At 55.4% G+C, this 17,997-nt stretch overlaps 1 protein-coding gene across 1 annotated transcript in view; it reads left to right on the top strand.

The window, feature by feature from the left end:
* Positions 1-17,758, top strand: part of ASTN2 (astrotactin 2) — a gene marked incomplete at both ends in the record, with an annotated part of 316,075 nt that extends 298,317 nt beyond the window's left edge. Inside the window, 3 exons of the mRNA XM_084298804.1 lie at positions 9,359-9,459; positions 10,622-10,805; positions 17,521-17,758. Of these exons, the coding sequence (XP_084154930.1) occupies positions 9,359-9,459; positions 10,622-10,805; positions 17,521-17,758 (523 nt within the window). The remainder of the gene's footprint in view (positions 1-9,358; positions 9,460-10,621; positions 10,806-17,520) is intronic.
* Positions 17,759-17,997: the final 239 nt, after the last annotated feature.

Here is a 17,997-nt window from a genome sequence, read left to right as displayed (position 1 = left end):
GAACAGAGAGCCATCAACTCGCTTGACATAGACCACCCACTACTCCTCAGATGACACTGCCTTTTGAAGTCGCTACCAGTCTGGGCTGGATTTCAACCAGCAGTCCAGATGGAAGCCAAGCCCCCAGGAGGATGAGAACAAGCCCCACCAAGGGGAACTCCTGGGGTAGCAAACTGTGGAGTGTCTGGTTCTTGTTTAGAATGACTGTGAGGTTGGGAGGGGCAAACGTTTCCCAATTTGCCAAGGGTCACAACCTTCCTCTCCCCCCATCTCCCTGGGGCCGGCCATGGCCAAGCTTCGCAGAGCATTTGTAGGTTAAGTGGCTGGTATGGTTAGCTGTGAACATTTCCATTGTGGAGCTCGCCACAGGGGTCCAGGGCCTCTCTTCTCTCTCCTTTCTCCCTGGCACAACGGGAGGAAGAGTTTGATTTATTCTCCCTCGCCTTCTGAGCAGCCTTCTCGTCTCCTGCAGCCACAGCCGTGCTCGGAGGGAGGAGAGCAGCGGTCCCACGCTGGCCCAAGGTGCAGGAAGGTACCCAAAGCGACGTGTCTCTCTGGAGACCCACCAGGCACACAGGACTCACATGCTAATGCTTTCAGATGAGGCTGAAACCCACCCAGCCACTGATTTTTACAAAGAAGCTGAGCAAAACCTCAGAATAATGACCTACCCCTAAACATGTAACATCACAGAGCTGAGGCTGGAGGCTTTGGGTTGTCTGGGGCTCAGGGAAGAGGGGGAGGCTTGTCCCCGACCCCAGGGACAGGGCAGGGGCTGCGGGGAGAGCAGAAGGCGTTGCAGCCAGAGGGAGAGAGGACGTGGGTGCTGTCGGGGGGTCCCAGCAGCAGGGGGATCGGGGTGCTCAGGTCTGGCAGAGAGCAGGAGCGATGGGTGTCACAGTGCCAGGGTAAAGACTGCGGCAGGAGCTGGGGGACGCTGAGCCTGGGGAAAGCCCTCCCAGGACAGCTCGCTTCCATCACCAGCTCTCGCTGACGCTCTGCAGCCGGAGCAGGGCGAGCTCCTGTGGTTTGCAGCCCGCAGCTCCCACCCGAGCCAAGTGGGGGGAATTGTTCCAGCAGCACGGGGAGCCGGAGGCGACTCGCTTGACCTTCGTGCAAGGGCTTTGTTCGGGATCTCCTGGTGAGTCCCAGCAGAACAGGGACTCTGGCGCTTGACAGACCGATAGGAGATGCTTTTGCTTCACTGGAGACAAAGACACCAGCTGGAGTGGCTCAGCTCCACCTCCTCCTGGTCCTTCCCTCCACCAAAGGACACTAAGACTCACCTCCTGGGTGATCCGGGTCCCTCTGTGACCTTGCCAGGTGAGGGGGGACAGCTTGCCACGAGCCCTGGGACAGGCAGTGAAGGCTGTGAAGGGCCAGGCCGGCTCTTGCTGCATTGCCTCTATGAGCACATCTGCTAAACCTCATCCTCACAGCCAGCAGGACGAAGGGACACAACTACCAAAAAACGTGGACCTTGAACACCCCGTCTCCCTCTTCTCATATCTGATAATTCCACAGCGATCCAGCTTTTTCTGCCATTGTCCCATCCCCAACATTTGGGAGCTGTCTCTGGGACATCCTGAGGCTTTGCTGGGCACCTTCAAGCTAACAAAAGACCAAGACCCCTTAGTCCTTGGAGTGAGCATAGGAGCAGAAGCCTCAGGGTTGCGACATGCTGTGTTAACGTTATCTCATTTCAGGGCTGCTTTTTGGATGCGCTGTCCTGCTCCCGTGCCAAGGAGCTGTTCTCTCATCCGCATTTCATCCCCACCAGGAGCTTTTTCCAGTGCAGCAGCCCCTCTCTGTACGGGCACTTGCTCTGCTCTGCCTCGGTCAGTGCTGTAAAGCTGCTGCTGCCAGGACGTGTTCTGAACACGAGCCATGCACCAGGGAAACAGAAACCGTGTCACAAGCAAGGGGTGAGGGACCAATTACCTGCTGCTTGCAGAGGCTGCACGGAGCAGGGATGCCACGGGAGGAAAGCTGCAAGAGAGAGAAAAAGGAGAGGGGGGAGTTCAGCAGGCACCGCGGGTGCTCTCAGCCCCAGGATGGTGACAGCACCGTGGGGATACAGCGAAAAGAGGGGCTGCAGTGGCAGCACTGCGCCTCCTGCCTAAAACCTCGGCCCTGCTGGATCTGGCTGGGTTTTCCCCTCGGTTGCAGTGAGACACGTTTTTGCCTACGGCCGTCTTGGCACTGCCTCCCGCAAGGTGTGCGGATGGCAAAGGAGCGCCTTGTGGGATGTTGGCCCTCCAACACAGGTCGCATTCAGGAGCAGGGCTCCAGGGAGCAGGAGGTGGCCGTGTATCAAGGCTCTCTTTCACAGCCACTGCGGTGCTGGGAATTGCTGTGCTGGGGCTGGGGGGGCTATGGACAGGGCTTCTAGGGAAATCTGGGGAAACGGAGACATTGTGCCTGCAGCGCCTGTCCTACCAGGGATTTCTCTCGCAGCAAGGCAGTGGATCCACGCAGTAGCCTGCATGGGATTTTTAATTAATTTCCTTCTTTCCCTTTCATCTTTTTATTGGGACTGTGTTTGACAGGGCTCTGAAATGAGGAGAGATGGATGAAACGCTGTGAGGGGTGCGAGCACAGCAAAGGCAGCCCGGCTCTGCCGCTTGGTGCAGGGGCCAGGCACTCAGCCCTTCCCTCCAGCTTCTGGCTGCCCGTTGCCTTCCAGCTGGGGGACAGCAGGCGAGCCTACAGGCACGGAGCAGCGCAGCGTGCTGAGCCAGTGCCCTGTGGAGATGGTGCTTGAGTGCCCAAAGTTACAGAGTAGCATTTTGCTGTTCCTCAGCACCCGAGCTGGTGGGGCTCCAGCAGAGCTCACTCCGTGGTGCTGCCTGGGGATCCACCTTGCATATAGACGTGCTCACCTCACCATCTCAGAGCCCAGGTCTGCCTTTCTCCAGAAGTCTCCTTCAGCAAGCAAAACCCTGCCCCAGCGAGCAGCCCCTTGTCTTGTCTTCCCCCTGCCAGCAGGATTTGATGGACGCTGCTTTGCGCGCTTCCAAAAAGCATCCGACACCTGAAGCTCACCGTGGCAGGTACATTTATTTCCCTCCATCTGACAACCACTCTCCAGCATTGTTGGAAGGCATCTGTTGAAGGGTAACGATTAGTCTCACAGCATTTGCTGTCCTGGAAAAAGAAAAAAAAGAGGTGTGAATGGTGAGAACAGTTACTGACAGGCTCGTGCGCGCGGGGCGGCAGAGCTCCAGTACCTGGCGTGGCACCCGCGGTGCTGCTCGCCTGTCCTCCCGGCGCGCTGCTGGGACACGGGGCACTTGTCACAGATGGCTGGAAGAAGCCCAGTTGTAAAAGGTGCTTTTCTTGGGTGGTGGAGATGGGAGGAGAGCTTTCTAAAAAATATTTTTTTTCAGGATCCGCCGCTTCCTTTGTGCAGCATAGGCACAAGTGGAAAGGCAAAGCCAAAAATGATGGCAACACAAAGGAGATGCTGGTCCCTTTGTGGAAGGGGTGTGCTCCATGAGCAGCACCACTGGGAGGTGGGAGCAGTTGGTGTCACCTCCCTCAGGTCCTCTCCCCATGCAGCAGGCTCCAAGGTGCTCAGCAGCCCCTTTTCCACCACGGGAAGCCCCCTCTATGCCAGCACAGCCCAGCCCTGTGTTCCTGCCAGCCTTCAAATGCCCTACCAGTTCCATCTGATTGCCGTGATATTTGTCACCATGCCAGACCCAAGGAGACAGCAAGAGAACGTCCACTGCCTTGTAAAGCTCAGCCCAACCCCCAAGCTGTGAGGTCTCTGGTACCCCGAGCCCACCTCACTAACTGGCACCACAAAGAGGGGCCCAGCATGACCAACCAGCCCAAAAAGGAGGCCCGGCAGATGGACACAGAAAGCTTCTCCTTCCAAAATATACCTCGCTTCTCATTGTGTGCTTGCTGTTTTCTGCAGAGACCAGAGGGGTGGCTCTCATTTACCTTTCTTAATTACCTCAAATCACAGAGTTACCAGTAAGCTAAAGTGCATTCCTGTGGCTGGTGTGGATGGGTTGCTTTTTATTTGATTGGATTATTTTTTAAAACATAATGGTTTCTGAATTGGAAATGCTTGCACTGAACACCCCCCTTCTGTGCTTGCCCAGACAGCTGCTGGCAGGCAAGCCCTGCTCCTGCTCCTGCTTCTGCTCCTGCTCTGTGCCCATCCATGAGACTTGCTGTGACGCTCAGCTCCCTCCAGCCACATCTGGGCACCCCCAACATGGGGATAGGGGTGGGTGGGCACCCAACAGCCCCATGGCTGGGCCAGGACCACGCACAACCCCACGGCACACAGCTGGGGTTGCAGCACCCACGGCTCAGCTCCACCCCTGTGCTCTCCACCTGGCAGCAGTGATGGTTTGGGGAGGTTGCTGGTGGGAACTGAGCGATGCTCCATCCTGCATGCGCTCGGGCACAGCCCACGCTTTGCTGGCGGTGTCCCACGTCCCATCGTGGGGTCACTGAGCGGCTGGGAGCAGGCGGGGATTGCCAGGAGCTGCTCTGCCAGGGGCTTTTAAACAGAGGCCATCAAATTGTTTTTCAGCTGGAGCAGGAAATGAAAAGAGCAGGGGCGGGATGTGTTTGTGTCGGCTTGCTGGGCCAGCCTCAGCCACGCGGTGCCGGTTGTGTGTGAGCCCGGGGAGCCCAGGCTGTGCTGGTGGCACAGATGAGCTGCGACCAACCATGGGATGTGCATGAGCCAGGCCAGGGGCTGCATTTTCATGCTCAGCATCAGGGGTGGTGGTACCGTAAAGGTCTGCCTTGGAGCGAGCAGCAAAGCAGAGCCCCGGGGCTGCAGGAGAGAGAGGCGCTGAGCCCAGGCTTATCAGCCAAGCTCACACCAAGCCCTCCTGGCAAGAGCACGGCGTGGTTGCTCCACTTCGGAAAGCATGAGACCGAGCTTCTCCGTGACGCTGGGCTCTGGAGCTGCTGGGGCAGCGTCTCTGCCCTGCGCCCCATTTACGTGCTGCAGGGGATGCCTTAGCACGGCCGGGTTTGCTGCGCAGCTGCTGCTCATAGGCACTCACTAACCTCACACGGGTGTTTGGCAGATGCTTCGTGGACTCCTTATTGGGCCCTTTTTTCTGCAGCCCAAGCTGCTTGGTTGTGGTACAGCATCACATTGACCAGCTGCATGAGCCCAGAAAGCTTCGGGAAGAGCAGTTCACGCGCCAGAGCAGAAATGCCTGGGATATCTCTGCAGCATGTAAAGAAATCCGCCGCCAACTAAGGAAGGTCAGACACAGAAACCCTTATCTCCCTTCCCACAAATAAGGATCATGAGTAAAGCACTCAAACAGCATGAGCATCATGAGATGGAGTTAAAAAATCATGAGCCGGCATTGTTGTCTATAAATAAATAACACGTTCTGGGGTTTCGTTCTCAGCCTTGTGGTTTTGTGCCTTTAGAATTTTGTATTTTCATTTTTTTTTTCTCTGCATTGAGAAAGACTAGAAACATATTGTTCTTTTTTTTTTTTTTTTTCTTCTTCGTCTTCTTCTTTTTGAATGCAATTGACAATCTTCCACAATCACTGGATTCCAGGAACTGAAACTCTAACCCCCCCATCCCGCTTTCTCTTCCCCCCCCCAGAAGTATCTCGAGCTTAGTGATAAAATCCAGGCTTTAGCCAACTTTGGGTGGGGTATCTACGAGGAAGGTGTTGCTGACATTTCATGAGGCCACATGTTAATTGCTTTCTATCTCTCTCTCAAAGTTCCTTCTGGTCCCAGTGGGTTTCAATATAGTAGTAAACATTGGAGCAGCCTTATTTTATAGGACTTGGTGTGCTGTTTCGCTGCAGAGGTGGCTGCGTTTCCAGGCATGGAGGGGCTGCTCTCTGCCAAGAGCGGATGTGCTTGCAGTGGTGAAATGCTCCTTGGAACCCCTCTGGGCAAAACCCATCTCACTCGCTCTCTGACGGCAGGGCTCACGTGGGATCTTACCGAGGGCACAGCTGAAAAGGAGGGCCAGCTGTGAGGTAGCAGCAGATAGCCCCCAGCTCCTTTGGAAAACAGAGGGAGCATGAGAAAGCGTCACGGGGCATGGTTATGGCTACACAATACACCCCCAGGTTGTGGAGGAGCTCTGCTCCTGGACGTATGGCATCCCAGGTTGTCTGGCGTGACTTCGTGCAGTGAGTGTGGGTCTGGGACCTTTCGGTTCCTGGCGCTGACTGCACCTCCAAAATCCTCTGCCATGGGCAAAACCCTCAGAGCCGCTCTCCAGCCTCGTTTTGTGGTACAAATTCTCTAAAGGGCAGTGTTGGCATAATCAGGTGCAGGTCACTGTTGGCAGAGCTGTTGCCCGTTTTGTCCTCAGGTGCCACAAGGGGATGTAAGTGTGGCAGGAGGATGCCCACGTAGCCCAGCATGTGCAGAGCTGGGCTCCAGCCAGCCAGGGGCTCTGCGTGCCTCCCTCCCTCCTTTATGCTCACTCATTTCCCTGTGTTTGCCATGCAGACGTCCCTGTCCCTGCCGGTGGTCCCTGTCCTCTCACCAGCTGCCCACCCTCTTGGTGCCCCTTGGGTCCCAGGCTGGTCCCAGCCCTGCCAGAGGTTCCTCTCGGATGCATTGAGCAGGAGCCGCCTGTTAATGCGGGGTTTACGCCGAGCCACAGATCTTTGCACTCTCTTCTCTTAATTGTCTGTTTCTGGAAATAAAGGGGAAAAAAAAAATAACCCCCAGCACTCTGCACAGTGCCATTAACTGGCTGTAAAAGTGTTTTGCTGCAGAGAGGCTGGGTGGTCAAGTGGTTTGAGAAGAAGATTGGGACCCATCCTCTCCTGCGTTTGCAAACTGCCTGCGTCACTGAGACTCTCCTGGGCGAGATGCTTCACCCCATATGTCTCTGTTTACCATCGATAAAACGGAGTTATTAATACTGCTGTGCTTCAGGGTGATCCTTTAGACCATAATTAATGCTAAAACCCTCTGAGATCACTCGTTGGAAGGAGCCTGGAGAGGGGCAGAGGGCTGCGTAGTGCTGGGGCTGCCAGCTTCCACCAAAGCTGAATTTATTGGTGCTGGTTCCAAAACATCCCTCATTCAGTGAATGGAAAAGAAAACCTTTCCTCCAGGGTCTCTGAAGGAGGACTGGTTTCAGGTGAGGCAAAACACTCTTTATGACCAGATCAACCCCACTTTATTTCTGCTGTTTTTCCGTGTAGGCTCTAGTTTTATTTTATTTTTTTAATCTCATCAGAGAACATGATGATACGGAGGGCTTGTTTGTTGATCTGTTTTTTAACCCAGCCCTGACCGTTCCAGATGCTCTTGCTCTTGGCATTTGAGTGACTTTGTTTCTGTTCCTGTTGGCAGAGGGCAAAAGCACAGCCAAAGGGCTGCCACGGGTCCTTACCATCACCCGGAGGGCAGGCTGCGCTTTAGCACCCTGCCAAGCAGAGATGCCCTCTCCTGACCCCGCCGGCGGTGGAATGGGTGATGCGGGCACTAATTGCCGACTATTACAATTGTTTTGATAAAAGTCTGCTGTTTTCGAGGGAAGCGCTCTGGCACTGATTACCTCCGAGCTAATGGAGCCTCACAGCCCGAGCTGCTGCGAGCAGAGCAGAGGTTGCACATTAGCTGCGTGCTCCCATTTACAAAAGGGGATGCAACAAACACAGCTGAGTGAACGACCCCAGGATGGGGACGGAGATCAGGGAGATCAGCTCGCAGCAGAAACCCTCTCGTTGAGCCCCTTACTGCTTGCCAGGCTCATGCTGGTGAGCAAGAAAAGCAATGCCCACCGATGGTGCCTGGATAGGCTGCAGGGCTGGGGTCCTCGTTCAGCACTGGGTGCCCCTATTGCTGCTGCTCTCCGGACCCACAGAGGGGAGATTTCATGCTGCAAAACCTCAGAAACATCCCCTGCTGCCAGCGGGAGCCTCCTTCCTCACCTTGAACCCCTCCTCTGCTGGAGGACGAGGAGGGAAGGCGGCTCCCGCGGGCCGGGCTGCAAAGCCCCGCAGTCACACTCCTGCCCTGAATTCCCATTCCCCTATTGCTCTGCTGCTGTCCCTTAATTATAGCGGGAGAACAGCCTGTGTGTGGTACTTGTGAAGTCGCGCAGTGCGGACATCCTTCCTGAGATGCTCCCACTCGGAGCTCCGTTCCTTGTAAATTATGGAAAATGATGTCATGCCAGAGAATTAAATAGCAGCTCCTTGGGCGAGCTCAGCGTGTGCGTCTCCTGCCCGCCCCGGCTTTGTGAAAACGGGAGTTGTCCCTACACACAAGTGGGTTCCTTGGCAGTCTGCTGGCGTCCTTTCAGTCAGCGGGTATTGTTAAGGAGCTGATGCTAATTGCTCCGAGAGAGCATGTCCTGCGCTGGGAATCGCTGCCGCACAAATGTCAGCCCTTATCAGCTGCCTGTGGGGCACGCAGGGTGGCTGCCGGGGGGGCTAAGGAAAGGGGAAGCATTGCTCCTGTCCCCACTAAGGGTGCTGAGGAGTTAGGACCATTCCTTAAGTAAACATGCCTCGGGGGTCTCAATCCCATTTAAGCTTCAGCTGCTTTTATTGCGCTCTGCACAGTTTTCCCTTGGGATAAGAGCGGGGCCGTGTTCTTTCCTGGGACCTGGGTACCCCCCTACCAGGCATCTCCGTGGGGTTCTCGCCCGCCCCTGCACTTTGTCAAAGCCAGCTTGAGTTCCCCCGCCTGGCTCGGAGTGAATAGACACAAACCGATGCGTTTTGGGAGAGTGGACAGAAGATTATTGCTCCTGCTGCGAAGAAGCATTCTCGTGTTGGAGCCTTGATATTCTGACCAGGGCTCTGAGCTCAGCATCCCGGGACGTCCCATGCAGCCACAGCCTGTTTATTCAATGCTCCATCCAGCACAAAAGCCGTATTTTACTGTCAGATGCTCTCCATTAGCTTCAAGTGTGAAATTATCGTTCCCACCCTTTAACCAGCCCCACCCTGGTGAGGAAATGAGGGAGAAAACAACCTCAAGGGCCGTTCGCAGGATGTGTGCGAGCTGTCGCTTGTCAGCACGAGCCTACTTAGGGCAGGAATTACTGCCCTGCTGCGAGGAGGTACGAGCCCCGCAGCACTGCCGGGTGCTCCTGTGTGCATGGCTCAGCACCCTGGAGGGGTTTGCTTCCTTCCCCGGGCATGTGGCGGCACCGTGCAGCTCGGACCTGTCCCCACAGCCCTGGCTTCTCCCTCTGGGTGCTCTCCAGTTCTGAGCCCGCGACCTTCTCACATCTCCTTGAGATGCCAGGAGTGACTGGTGGGAGCCTGGACCGCATTCTTCCCTTCTCTCCCCAGGGCAGTTCCCATAACAACCCGGTGGTGTTGGGCTGAGGGATAAAGATGTATTTTTCCTTCCTGCCTTCCAGATTCACCCTCTATGCGGTGGACACGCGAGGGAGACACTCGGAGCTGAGCACGGTCACCCTGAGGACAGCCTGCCCGCTGGTGGATGACAGCAAGGCAGAAGGTCAGCGCTCAGGCACCTCATTTTCAAAGACAAAAGACATTTCCTGTTAATTTTGCTTTTCCTGTATCCATTGTGCTCCTGCAACCCCCTGCAGTCCCCTCTCTTGCAGCACACAAGCTCCATAAATGAGGCTGGGCATCGGGTTGGGAGGGGATGACAAATTGCAAGTGTCTTGTAGCGAAGTCCCAGTTGGAGTTGGTGGCTCCGTGGTCCTGTGCCACCGTGTCTGTCCCCTCACACGGCCATGGGAGCCACTAACACACGTCCCCTGGAAAGGGCGATCGCATCCTGCAAAAGCACAAGGGACAGCCCTGGCTGGGACAGGGGCACGGCCACCTCTGGGTGCTCCAATGCTGTCAGTGGTGGCTGCTTTGGTTCTGAACTGGAAACACCAACCACTTGCATAGCTGCCTTTCCTAATTTTGAAACTAATTCTGTTTGTTCTCCCCTCTGATTCCCTGAGGGTTTTGCTGCTTTGAAAGTTTAAAAGATTCATCTACATGAAAGGCACATTACCTGTTTCCTTTCTTGCTTTCTATTTTGTAAAGCACACAAAAGGAAGTTTTGATTAATACTTTGCTGAGTGTTATTGATGAGCATTTCCAGAAAAATGAGCAAATGAGCAGACTAAAGAAAAGGAATGAAATGGGTTTCTGTGCATTTTCCATTTCTAAAAAGAGATCCTTTTCTACAGCAGAAAGTGCACCCTCTTGTTTAATAAATCGAGCTGCTCTGGGAGGTACCCACAATGATGATGCACGGCACTTGTGGCTGAAGCACCATCTCGTTAGCAACAGTCGTGTTCTTCCTACCCTACACATCGCAGCTGTGCATTTGCTGCTGTTTGGGTGAACAGGGGAAGACCTTGTCTGCCCTAACGGGGAGGATAAAGCTGCCTCTGCCTGTGCTGGCAGCCCTCATCCTCTCCTTCTCCCATTCCCCCATGGAGTTTTGCTGGAGTTTTTGGGGCTGCCCCATGTGTGTGGGGCACTCGCCGCAGTACCTGAGGCACTGCAAGATGCTCTCCAAATTGCCAAATGGGTCTGCAGGCGGCTCCCAGGGGACTTGCAGCTGTCCCAGGCACCATCTCCTCCTGCCAAGGGCCCTGCTCATCGCTCTCCTCTCCATGTTCATTAAATCCTATCCCCTTGGTTCCTTCCAGAGATAGCTGACAAGATCTACAACCTCTACAACGGCTACACCAGCGGGAAGGAGCAGCAGACGGCCTACAACACACTGATGGAGGTCTCTGCTTCCATGCTCTTCCGAGTCCAGCACCACTACAACTCCCACTATGAGAAGTTTGGGGACTTCGTCTGGCGCAGCGAGGACGAGCTGGGGCCCAGGTACTGGCCTTGGCCCATGTCCTCCCCAGCCCCGCTGCCTGCCCTGCCCCTCCTGGCCTTTCCCTGTGGCTGAGGGATGTCCCCTGCTGGTGTTCACCCAAGAGGGGTGCTGGCCAAGCTGTCCTGCCATCCCCTGGGGCTGCCAGGTCCCACCTGGTCTTTGGATGAATGCTTCTGGGGCACCGAGCAACTGAGCAGGAATCCAGCCTGAGCTGGGCGCTGCTGCAGGGAGGGAGCTGAGTGTGCTGGGAATGCTGTGGGGGGGCTGGGGGAGTAAATCAGGCCTAGGACAGAGTGAGGGAGCTGCGTGTAAGCCAGGACTCGGATCTTCAAGACAATGGTAGGTGAGACCATGGCTCCCCTCGGATTCAGAGGTGCCCAGGTTAATTGCAGGGCACGTGGCTGGAAAGGGCGATGGAAGGGATGAAGCCAAAATGCAGTGGGTACGGGTGTGCTAAGGGTGATGTGTACAGGCAGGAGGCAGCCAGAGCTGCCGTCGGGAGGCAGCAACAGCCACAGAAGTATCTGAGGAACACAGGGCAAATCCATCCTTATGTTGTAGTGTTTGGGCACAGCAGCAGAGCCCCTCCTGGGTGTTTTTTGGTGGATCCTGTCTGTGTCAGGGAACACGGTGTGACCTCTAGGTCTGTCCCCAGAGTGGAACAGATTCTGCACCCAGGACAGACCCATTCTGTCATCCCCTTTTGTACTGACTTCCTCCACACCTGGACAGTATTCCTCATGGACAGTAGGGGCATGGCTTTGAGCACCTTCCACCTCCTCCCGTGGTTGGGGATGTGTGGGGAAACGTCAGCCTCCAGCTGCAGGGGGTGTGCATCTGTGAAAAGGGCTCTGAGCCCCTGGAAGGAGAGCCGTGGTGCTGGCAAATAGGTTATTGCTTTTGTCTGTAGATTTGGTGTTTGGTATCATCAGAGGGGGGCAACGATGGAGCAATCTGTATGTGGTAAACTTGGCTCTACTAAATAGTATGCTTCATGGGCATTTCCTTCTCTATCTGATCTGACATATCTTTATCCTCCCAGTGGAATATAGTTGCTGTACAAACTGTAAATATTTCCAAGACCCCCTTTTCCACTGCCCCTCTTTCCCCAAACATGAATTCAGCTCATTGATGTCGGCAGTAGAAATGTCCTCCTAAATTTCCGTCCTGTGGTGCCACTGACACCACGCAAGGATGCGAGCGCACAGCACCTTGTGTTACCTACGTACAGCCTTATGTTAGACACAGCCCCTTGGGAAACGCCCAGCAAGAAATGTTTGGAAGTAGCCACATCTCTCTCTCTCTGGACATCCTGAGATCTCCAATGGGATTCGGATAGCCATGACCTGCCTGGAAGCATTTATGGACGCTGTTCTTCCAGCACCCTCACCCACCACGCTGCTCTCTGACAAACGGGTGCAGAGAAAGGCAGAGCAGTGGGGTCTGGCAGTCCCTGAATAACTGAAAAAGATTTTCTTTCTCTCCCCTCCACTCCTGTTTGTTGGACACGAGTGAGGATCTGTCCATAGCACCAGGATGACAGCACTCTACAGCAGTTTCTCTCCATCCAGGATATAAATCTAAGCTGGCCTGGGGCTTGCCCTCTGACAGAGATGACCTTGGTCGTAATTTCTTCAGTAGCTCATTAGTGCCTGACATGGAGCCACTCTTCCTTCCCTCTGCCTTCTTCCTGTCACTTGAGATCCCACACACTTGCTACAGGATATTGGCTACCCCAATACCTGCGTGGAGCCGTGAGGTTTGCAAGGTGACATTTAAACCAACCAAGTATTGCTCCACGCTGTACCGGGCTACATCTGGAGCCAGCGATCAGTCCGGCTGCTGTCTATCTTCAACACCAAGCCAGGCAACCTCCGAGCAGAGCCCGCGTGCCCCTGTCCTGTACCTGAGGACTCAACGTGTCCCTTGCAGCCAAGGGGAAGCGTCCACAAACGGTGCCAGGCTCTCGCCAAGAGCACCGCAGAGTCCAGCCCAGCTTCTCAGGGAGCTTGGACAGAAACGGAGGCACTGACGTAGCGGGAGGCGAGTGAGGATTTTCCAAGGGAGGCCATCTCGTAACACGATTTTAATTGACGGGCTGTTCTCCTTCCCAGGGGGACATTCATTTTCGTACCTTGAAATGTTTATCAGATGAGCCTCGGATTCACAGTAAATGTGCACTCATAAAACTGAGCGACAAGAGGGAAGTTGATTGCCTCCATGTAATAAATACATCACACTGGAGTCCTCGTGAGCCCAGTTTCCATGAAAGCCACAGGTTACTGCAAACAGCTGCTTGCTAGAAGACGCACTGACAGCCAGATGTCCCAACCAGACGGTTTACATTAAGGAGACATTAAAAACTTAGCTCATAGGTGGCCCTAAACCAGGACTTTCTGTGGTCAGCAGCATCTTGGCACCTGGCTTGCTTCATCCTGCTCGTCTCCTTGAGCAACAACAACCCCTTTCCTGCTCCCCCCATTCCTCATGCAGACACCGAGTGAATCTCGCAGAGTTAATTTGTTCCAACAAACCAGAGGAATCTGTCTAAACCAGTGAAGGTTTAATGCTACTGTGCATTCAGCCCTCTGGATCTGTGCAGCGGGAGCGCTTCCTGACGCAGCGACAGGGCGATTTCTCTATTATTTTCTCATATTGTGCTTTGGGATGGTTCTCGTGACCTCTGCAAGCAGAGCCTGGCTTTTAGGAGGAGGCAGGAGAAAGAATGAGGCTAAAATCCTCCCTCTGTGCCCCTGCTTGTGGCTACCAGGGGGTCAGGATGTGGCACCAGGGCTCACAGGCTCGCCTTGCCCTCAGCAAGTCCCCCAGGCAGGCAGCCGGGACGGCCACGGGAGGCGAAGTGCATCTCCAGAGCAGCTGCCTTCTGGTACCGAGGGGAATGCAATGTACTGATGGGAGGCTGTGATAAGAGGCCATCGAGTCCCGGACTCATTATCCTCCTAGATGAGGGTCTGACAGACCCGGGTCAGCTCTCAGTAGAGTGGAAAAATCGGAATTTATGACAAAATCGCCCCGTGTGGGAACACAGTGCACAGGCAGCCACCCTCTCCCACAGTGTCCCAGGAGGCTTGTCCTCCCCTCCAGCCCAGGTGTCGCTGCCCCTCTGCTTCCTCACGTCCCTTCTCCTTCTGCACCTTCCTCCTGGGCAAGCTAGGGCAGGGTTTTGCTGGCTCTGGCTGCGTTCTCATCCCACGCCAGCCATCGAGGTGAGCAATCGCTGTCCCCTGTGCCACTGGGGACAGGGGACGGGGATGTCCCTCTCCTGCAGGAGCACCCCGGGGCTGGGCACATCCTTCCTGAGCTGGGGATGGCAACCAGGCACCCAGTGCCCAGTCCCACCTGCAGGCACTGCCTGGTTCATGCAGGAGGAAAGTGGGAAGTGCCCCGCAGCAGGCACCCGTCCCCCTCCCACCCCTCGCCTCGCACCGGAGAGGGAAGCAGCCGCGTGGAGCCGTCACCGTTCTTAATCCCCCTCTCCATCATTTATGACTTCGGCTGTGACCTCCTAAATCCGTCACTTAATCAGGGAGCAGAATCGGTCCCCAGCTGGCGCCGACTTAAAACAACTGCCCCTGCAATGGGACAGGAGGGAGGGCACCCCCAGGGGGCACCCCGAATTAGGGCCGGGGTGTGGGGTGACACAAGGGGGCTGCTCCGTCCTTTGGAGGGCCAGGAGCTCGGGGGCTGGCCATGGGAATGACCCCCCCACCCCACTCCCCTGCTGTCCTCTCCTGATTCCTGCCCTTTAATAAGGCAATAAATTATAGTTCCTGGCAGGGATGAGGTTGGTCAGCATTTAGGAAGATTTCATTTGCAGTATTTGAAAAGGTGGTCGTTCTGACCCGACAGCCCTCCGCAGGGAGCACTTGGGTAATACCCAGGGCTTGATTTATGGTGTTAAATTGGCAGCCCAAGAGCTGCTCCTGTAATTTATTACCCAGCCTTCACCAGAAAGCTTCTCTCTCTTTCTCACCCCTCCCCTCACCCGCTCTGTCTCTCTTTCTCCTTATTTTTTTTAAGAGGGAACAGCTGACAGCCAAAAGCTAAATCTAACATTTACACATGACTTCATTACCCTGCTAAAATAAATGACTCAGTCTCAAGGCAGTGAAACCCATCAAATCTGGGGCTTTGGGACCGGAAACCAAAAGCGAGGGGCCTGATCCCCACCACCCCCCTTCTCCTGGACCACGGTGCTGAGTGTGCTCAGCATCCTTCCAGGGGCAGCCCGTCGTGTGCTGCATCCCACCCGTCCCTTCCTGGGGTTGTGGATGCAGCAGGTGTGTGCAGACCACCCCCAGCAATGAGATATCAACAGCTCTGGGTGGTTTGGCCTCTGGGCTTCTTGCTGCTCCTCATGTTTGCCAGGACAAGAGGGCAGAGAGTGGATCAGGAGGAGAACACGGTCAGGCAGCGAAATCCATGGTGTGGTGGGGCAAGCAGGGAAAATGGGAAGGGAAGAGCGAGGTGGCAATTGAGAGATGGGGTAAGAGAACTGGGGAGGGGATGCAACCGGCAAAGTTGTGGGAAGGGAGGAGAGAAAGAGAAGAGCTTGGCCAGAAGGTGTGTGTGTGCTGGGGTGCCCACGCCGCACCCAGATTTGGGGCCAAGGCATGGTTACCACCACCAGGACAGGGCTGGTTGTGGGCACTCGTTGCTGCTTGTGGTGAGCTGCACCAGGAACCAGTTAGGGGAAATCCCCATGGCATTAGTTAATTGGCCTTCAGACAGGCAACTTCCCCATGTCAGCGTGGGGTCATCCCCGTCGGCACCTGCACAGCACAGACAAACGGGCAAAACAAGCAGGGGAAGGGGCAGTGTCCCCTTTGGGCAGTAGAGGTGACCCAGAAATGGGGTGACCATAGAGCTATGGCCCTGAGAGCTGATTGATAATTACCCTTAGAGCAGGAGGCAGGGCTGGCTAGATGCTCTCCTCCCGAGCACTGTCAGCTCACAGAAATGTCCATCCGATGGATGCCCGTGGGCTCTGTGTTTGGGGAACCTCCCCTGAAAGAAAGGGAGAATCAGAGCTGACATTAAACGGGTCCTCAGCTTTAGGATGGGTATGCACTGGAGTGATTGCCTGGGGTGATACGCACTGGAGTGATTGCCAAACTCTTCTCCACCTTCAGCTTACAAACAGGTTACTCAAATACAAATCAGGGGCATGAGGAAATGGCACGGGTGATCCCTTTTGGCCTCTTCCACTCCCATGGCAGTGGTTTGATGATGTTTGCTGGCCTCACCATGGTGCCGCTCACATCAGCCTGGATCAGTGCTAGGCGGGGCTTTAATCGGTGTCTTTGCTGAAAGCACCCAGCGCCATCCTGGAATTTGGTGAATTCCCAGTGGTGGGCATGCAGCAGCAAAGGACCCATCGTGGGCAGTGTGCGAGGTGCTGACGTGCAGCAGGAGCACCGGGTGATGCAGACGTTCAGGTGGCCACGGTGGCATAGTGTGAGTAGAGGTGTGCTACGTGGGCACGGCCCTGCACACATCATTATGTGTGTGTGTATGTAGGTAATGAGGCTCAAATGGCCTCGCCTGGCTCATCTTTATACACAAAACCAACACACGTCCCAGCTTCAGAATTAGCACTGCCCAGGAACCAACCCCTCCTGCTCTTTGCTCCCCCTGGAGAGACATCCATGAGCCCACTGCTGTCGGGGAGGAGCGGGGTCATTCTCCACGTGCAGTGCTGGAGGAGCTGTGGTTTCCTACAGCCTTTTGTCCAGCTTCCCTGCCCTGCTGGGAGAGATCCGCAGCCGGTGGGTGACACCAATGTGCCCTCTTGCCCTGTCTGCCTTCGCTGCCCCCACAGCATGTGGGTGCCCACCCCTTCCCCTCATCCCACAGACGATGCTCCCGGTGCCGCCTCCTCGCCGGGAGCTCACAGCCCGGGCTGCAACAGCACACAGCTTTCATAATCAAATAATCCCCGTGTTTATGCCTCGCTGACTGACAGCGCTGCCCCCGACATATCATTATCGGGAATTTACATTCCTTCAGGAACTGCGAAATCCCCTAACCCCAAATCCAGAGCTTTCCTGTGGCACCAGAGGGAGAGGAAATAATCTGTGATCTTGAGACTTTCAGACCACTGAAGTAAACCCTCTTCCCCTCCCTTTGTTTGATTTAGCACTTTGCAGACTCCCACAAGGGGATTCTTGGTTTCTTACGGGTTTATTTTGTTTTGTCTTAATGTGTTGTGCTTTTTCTCCTCGCTCTTCTAGTGTCAGGCCTTCTGGGCCGTTTGCCTCCTGGAGACTTGGGAAAAGGGAGCAGGGAGGGCCGTGCTGACGGGCTGGCAGCAGCGAGGTGCCGCGGGTCTCCCCGGTGTGCCGGCTTGCACGGGGGCTGGCAAGTGTGCCAGGGCTGCCAGGAGCATGCGGTGGCAGCGGTGACAACCTGGCAGTGGCAGGCGGTGTCCCCAGGGCGTGTGAGCTGCTTGGCTGGCTCAGCCCTGAGGTCCCCAAAACCCCATGCCCTGTGTAGTGGCAGCTCTACTGTGAACTTTTGGGGAAAAGAGAACTTCCCTCCACCTAAAACAGGCACGACGATGCTCTGGTGATGGGGCTCATCCGTTCGTGTCCTGTGGGGCTCATCCATTTGTGTCACGAGGCAGAGCCAGGGGTGGAAGCCAGGGATGCTGGCTCCCTCTGCACACTCTCAGCCTCCGGTTCTCCCTTGCAGGAAGGCGCACCTGATCCTGAGGAGGCTGGAGAAGGTGAGCGGTCACTGCTCAACCCTGCTGCGCAGCGCCTACATCCAGAGCCGCACCGAGACCATGCCCTACCTGTTCTGCCGCAGCGAGGAGGTGCGGCCGCCCGGCGTGGTGTGGTACAGCATCCTGAAGGACACCAAAGTGACGTGCGAGGAGAAGATGGTCTCCATGCTGCGCAACACCTACGGGGAGTCCAAGGGGCGGTGAAGGAAGGTGTGGGCCTGAGCTGTGGGAGGCAGAGGGGTGCCGAGGAGTTGAGGACTTGTGATGGCTTGAGCGGCTGCTGGGGTTCGGGGATGGGTGGTGGTCGGAGGGGTGGAAGGGGACAGCGAGGCCAAACAGGACTTTCTCACACCAACTGCAGAGAAACACGAAATCAGCAAGTTGGACTTTAATTTCCTTTCTTTTTTTTTTTTTTTTTTTTTTTTTTAATTTTCAAGAGGAAA

This window comes from Netta rufina (assembly GCF_964035555.1).
Source record: "Netta rufina genome assembly, chromosome: 20".
Classification (NCBI taxonomy): Eukaryota; Metazoa; Chordata; class Aves; order Anseriformes; family Anatidae; genus Netta; species Netta rufina.
Note: the sequence above shows the minus strand (reverse complement) of the source record. Positions and strands in the feature narration are given on the sequence as shown.